This window comes from Triticum dicoccoides, chromosome 7B, assembly GCF_002162155.2.
Source record: "Triticum dicoccoides isolate Atlit2015 ecotype Zavitan chromosome 7B, WEW_v2.0, whole genome shotgun sequence".
NCBI classification, from domain to species: Eukaryota; Viridiplantae; Streptophyta; class Magnoliopsida; order Poales; family Poaceae; genus Triticum; species Triticum dicoccoides.
Genome location: NC_041393.1, coordinates 61,801,768 through 61,807,593, shown reverse-complemented (window position 1 = coordinate 61,807,593; position 5,826 = coordinate 61,801,768). Strand labels below are relative to the sequence as shown.

The following is a 5,826-nucleotide window of genomic DNA, read 5'->3' as shown; positions in this document are numbered from 1 at the left end:
GCCCCTGGCCATCACGACGGCCGCCGGAGAGCCCCGTCGCTTCAATTTGGCCGCCGAAGGGCCCTGCCACTTCAATTTGGCCGTCGATGGTCTGGGAGGCCGTCGGCCCTGCCGCTCCTTCTCGGTCCTCCGTCGCCTCCTCCGTTCCTCCCCTGGCATCAGGTCGATCATGCCGTCACCCCTAGCCTTCTCAATGTCCGCCGGAGCCTCAATTGAGCCGCCGCCTGTCCGGTCAATCCATTTCCGCAACGGCGCCGATTTTTGTAGAACAAAAATATACATCACTTGAGGCAGTATGGCAGCTGTTGGAGCACTCATGCCCTATATAGTGCCCAATTACATTACCCGTTGGAGTTGGACATTTTCGATGCCCTAAAAACATGTTTTTGGTGATTTAAATTTTACATCACGTCAATTTTTGAGTCCTATTTTGGGGCACCTATTGGAGATGCTCTTATGATGCATAATCTAAAAAAACATGTATATAAGTAGTACACATGGCCGTATTTTCTTCTTCTTAATTTTCATGTGTCATTCATTCACAGACAATGTTGATCCTATTGGTGTCGTTTCAATTCACTCAGATGTTTCTGAAAAGATCGTATGACCGCATTTATGTGAAATGAGGACCACATTTTCCAACTTGAATGATCATGATGGTATGAAGTAGAGAGCAATTCACTCTATCCTTAACTAACTTTTTTGACAGGAAGGCCTTCATGGCTACCTTTATTAACTCAAATCGAACTTACATTGTTTGCTAACAAAGGACTAATAAAGCTAAGAGGTGTATCCGACCACAAAGTCGGTAGATTACTCCTCCCAAACCTAGCTAGCTCATGAGCAACCATGTTCAACTCCCTACTAAAATTCAACCTGGGTATTTGGGTACCCTAACCCGTTACCTGAACCCGAACCGAGTTCGGTTCTCATTTCCTGGCTATTCAGTTTCCGGGTTAGGGTCTGGGTTTTAGTCGGGGAAACCCGAAATATCCATACTACCCGAATTATCCATACTAACCAAATTATTCATGTTACCCAAACTAACTAAAATACCCATACTACCCAAATTATGCATACTAAAAGTTGATGTGTGCTCCGAATATTTCGGGTACCCGAATTACCCGAACCAAAATTTCAGGTAATTTGGGTTTAGATATTTTTTGGCAGAAAAAAATTCGTTTTCTGTTTTTGAGTACCAGAATTACCCATAAACAGAACTACCCGGACCGAAATAACAAAAATACCCGAATGCCCAGGGTGAATTACAATGTTCTGTCCTTAACTAACTTACCTAAAAGAACGTCGTTTTTGGGAACTGCTGTAACTATTTTAACTTTGTTTAGAGAAACAACTCAATAAAATGTGCCATAATAGCTTTCACTGAAAGAAAAAAACACTTTGTTTAGAGGAACCTTGATACTGGGCCAGATATTTTCAGTTCTTCTCATAATTTCCTTCGGCCCATTCAATACCTCTCCAATTCTCCCTCAAGCCCAGTAATTAACCCGTCACTTCGTTCTCCCTCAAACAGATCCATTCGCACTTCGCAGCGCCGCACCACGGAAGCACGCCGGCCGGCCAGCACCACCAGCATCCAGGCGGCGGCTAACGGCAAGCGGTGAACGTAGGTAAGCTCCTTCCCCTCTGTTCCAGTCCCCAATCCGCTGAATCCATTCGCCCGCTCGAAAAAAAAATTGAAACATCTCGTCCCCCGCTGTGAAGCCGAGCGGAGCGCTGTCTTAGACAGTTAGGTGACCCGTCCGTTAGTCTCCGGCGACTCGTCCGTCTCGTTCTCCTCCTCCTGTGTGTGTCGTCGTACCCGGCGATGCCTCCTCCTGTGGCAGCATCCGATATTCCTCTTCCTTCTCCCGCGAGGCCACGACGGCATGATTTTTTAGGTTTAGGGGATTTCGCCCATGGCGTGCTTCCCGTGCAGGGCGCAGGCCTCCGCCTCATCCAGAGTCGATTTAGCAGAGAAGAAGGTCGATCAATTTGTTCCTCGTGCTTTGTTTTCTTAATTTGTCTTTCTACCTGAATCTTATAATACATCTCGCGATGTGAGTCTGATGGAGTGTTCTTTTCTGAAGATTATCTGAGAAAATGTTTGTTAGTTGGAGATCAGTGCGTGTATAGTGTATGTTGTATATGGCCCCGTGTTCCATTCGACTGCTGCTGGCAAATCAAAGAGAAACATATCATGGAAGAGAGATAACTTTTGTTTGGGAACCTCAAGGAGAAATGAAAATAATTAAGTTGATCTTAAAGTCGATGTGGTAGTATCCTCAGACTGTGCATCTTGGATTGTTGATTAATTACTTGTCCTGGAGACTGCTGCACTTTGTATCTTCCTGGTTCCTTACCGATTCTGCTAAATGACTTAGCAGGGGAGCTTTGTAATCGTTAAATTAGAAGAGCTAGTCTGAACTTGTTTGCTGCGGCATTTTGATGGAAAGCCATCCTTACTTTTTTTAGTTATTCATTTTGTGCTTCTGCTCCGGTTTGTTTTAGTTTTAGTCTTTAGAAGTCCTATGCTATGTAGTCACTAACATTACAGGGAAATTATCAGGCATACCCATCATTGTTTTCTGGATCAAGCATATCATCAGCTACATCACCACCTTCAGATTGAGTTTGATGAGACCACTAGCTGCCTGCTGCTGGTGGTCCTTTTTTGAGAAAAAATAGCAGTCGTTATGCTCATGCGTTTAGGAAGAAGGGATTATCTTCAGTTTTTTTCTAAAACTCTGAATTGGTAGCTTGTAGCTGCTAGAATGGCAGTCATGTAGTGGTGCTCTTGTTTTTCCATTTTCACCTATGCAAAGACTAAAGTTAAGTAGTTGACAGTTACTCTTTGTGATGATGATTACTTGATAAAACTGCCAAGATTAATTTACTAAACTATGTCTGTTATATATCTATATGTTGGACGGCATCCATCACTAGGACTAGTTGATGAAATCTTGCTTGTAGAGTTTAGAGAGTAAATTCTTTTCTTTTTGTTTGTCTCTATTCTGTTACCATGTGACCACAGGCTTAAAATAATGGAGCATGGAATTCTTGTTGTTGGTAAGGACTCTAAACATGCAAGCGTCAAGCATCATGACTCTTGATACTTGCCCTATATTTTATCTTCTTAAGGTTAGCAATATGTTTTTGTAAGGTGCATAGGATTTGGAAAGGACGAGAACTTGCTCACATTTTCCCCCTTGTGCAAAGAATTTGATTGGAATGCAGCTCTGCATCTTTATAGCATATATTCAGGAAAACAGAAGGCATCTGAGTGGCAGAATGTTTCATTAATCCTTGGTAGTGTTTTGCTCTGTTCCTGGATAGGACAGCTGCGCACAGGAGATAAACAACGGAGCAAAAGCTCTTTTAGCTCACACAAGTACAGTGGTAGTCTGGTAGATTAGAGTTAGGTTAGCCTTTGCCAGTTGCACTAGACATACCGATACAACCAAATTATCACAAGTACTCAAAAATAAATTAACATGCTTTTAGATAGTTGAAAATTATGATTTCTTATGATCAGCTGAAGCCAAAAAAAAACGCAGGTGACAAGAATTACAAGATAGTAAGACACATCCTTTAGATCTTTAGGACATCCAACGATTATCCTATCCTAGGGTTAAATAAACGGAATGATGAAAATACCCCTCTTCTTCATGAATCTAAATGGAGCAGCATGGTATTAATGGCTATGATTTGAGTGTCTTCGATATGCTATATGGATATCGATTCTGATTAGTATTTACATATAGGCAGTTTCAGGATGGGTACTGAGGACTCTAAAGATATGCTGAAGAATGCGGACTGGAAAACAGTGAGTGGTCCAGTGATTACTGAGTCAAGCCAGCCAATTGTTAAGAAGCGTCTTCCAAAGAAAATCAGACAAGTCCCCGAGTGTTACTTTCTGCCCCGGCGATCTCTACCTTCTGCATTGGCAATCTATGGTGCTGTTTGTGCCGCTGGAGTTGGTGCAGGAATGTTGCTTGAGATTTGGATAAACAAAAAGATCAAAGGTATAATCCTGCATTTCATGGCCGAACCTTGGAGTAGTCACTTAGCATAAGAAAACTACTCGATCTGGAAATTTGAGATGACTGTGCCATGGAAATCATGCATATCTATTTGCTTCATTGATTCTGTTTTACCACATCATCCTCTTACTTTTTGTTGATTGCTGCATGCAGAGGATGGCGGCGTTGTCTGGGAGATGGGCAAATGATGCTCATGCACCTTGAGTTGGTAACAATCTGTTTTGGGATACCCACTCGGCTTCATTTATGCTGCTTAAGCTATACTGCAGAAATAAGCGTAGATTTGTTGTTTCAGACTATCTGTTGAGATTGTGACAAAAGCAAACAATGTTTTCCTGTGTAATTGTCACAACCTTGTCCCTGTGTTTCCGACTTGGTTGTACAAGCTGTGTGATGCTTCAAACTTTATACAGTACTCCCTCTATAAAGAAATATAAGAGCGTTTAGATCACTAAAGTAGTGGTCTAAACGCTCTTATCTTTACGGAGGGAGTATTAGGCAAGCAAGCTGAAAACTAGTCATCAACTCATCTGCAGTTGTGATTTGTAGGCATTACTAGTACTGCACTGGTAAGAATAATCTGAAACTTTGTCTGAAGGTAGTTGCACGGTGTGATCAAAATAGTATGCCATGATTAGTCTATCCCTAAGTCTGCGTTCTCCATTTATTTAGTTTATATCATGATGAAGTCGGCAGAAATTGTGCCCTCCCTATAATATTGGCAGCAGAAGGTGTTTGGTGATCAATAAAGGCAACAATATAATACAGAAAATTTTGAAGTAGTGCTATGCCATATACAGTTAGTTGGCCTATGCTGTCCTGGAGACAGATATGATAGAAATTTGCATGCCCAAAAAGCCAGATGCTTACTCATTTGCGGATTCAATTATGAGCCCGGGCTCATCTGCACTTGATAAACTTACAAGAATTGCCGAAAATAAATAAAAACTGATTTTTTTAATGCAAGATGCTTGAGTGTGCCAGGTGTGTGCAAAATTTCGTGCGTAAATGACATACGAGGAGCTCGTGGCAAAAAAGACAAAATGAGCTCTGAACAGTGTTGTTTTCAAAATTTTCTCACATGCCCAAAATTTGTCTTTTTTTTGCTGAGAGCTACTAAAATATCCAAACTCCACGGAATTTGGCACGGGCATCACACACATGAGCATCTTGCATTTTCTAGATTTTTTTTGTTATTTGTGCTATTTTAAACGATTTTACTGGGAGCATCTGCACCTGAGAGCCAAAACGGCACGTCCATATTTCTCATTATGCAACCTTTTTAACATACGGCCGAACTTGAAGCGTCTGATTTCTTTATTAGCAGTAGGGAAATGTTGCTTGGGTGACATCCTTGTTCTGCTTGGGCGGTGAGGGTGTTGGCTTGGTTTATGTCGAGGCAGGGGCTCGAACATGTTGGTGTGACGACAGTCGTGGTCTACGGGTGGTTGCCTTTTGCTGCTTGGGTTGCGGTTGGCTAGGTCATGTGGCGTCACAACTCGAGGGCAAGTGATGACATGTCGGGGCCGCTGCCCCGGAAGGTTGTGTCAGTGGACCGTGTCGGGGCGGCGGCGCTGAGGGTTTCGGCAACATTGAGAGCATTGATCTCGTATCGTGTGGGCAGTGAGGTTGCTTTTCGGTGTTGGTTCTCGACGTCACAATTGGCGTAGGCTATATGGAGTGCCTGCTTCTTGATCTTTGCTGCCAGTTCTGGATTTGCTCCTCCCATAGTAGATATGACTCCTTCTCCCCGTCAGTGATGGGAGGCCAACCAGTATGGTGG

General features: G+C 42.8%; 1 protein-coding gene across 4 annotated transcripts; it reads left to right on the top strand.

Moving 5' to 3' along the window:
* The first annotated feature begins 1,510 nt into the window (after positions 1–1,510).
* On the top strand, positions 1,511–4,644 carry LOC119340562. Of its 4 annotated transcripts, none has more exons than XM_037612488.1 (3): positions 1,511–1,631; positions 3,765–4,025; positions 4,197–4,644. In XM_037612488.1, exons 2-3 carry the CDS (start codon positions 3,776–3,778, stop codon positions 4,229–4,231), a joined length of 285 nt encoding a protein of 94 aa, XP_037468385.1. In that variant the 5' UTR covers positions 1,511–1,631; positions 3,765–3,775; the 3' UTR covers positions 4,232–4,644. The 4 variants fall into 4 exon arrangements, with proteins under 4 accessions (XP_037468385.1, XP_037468386.1, XP_037468387.1 ...); XM_037612489.1 differs by having other exon boundaries at positions 1,516–1,631; positions 3,769–4,025; XM_037612490.1 differs by having other exon boundaries at positions 1,521–1,627; positions 3,769–4,025.
* Positions 4,645–5,826: the final 1,182 nt, after the last annotated feature.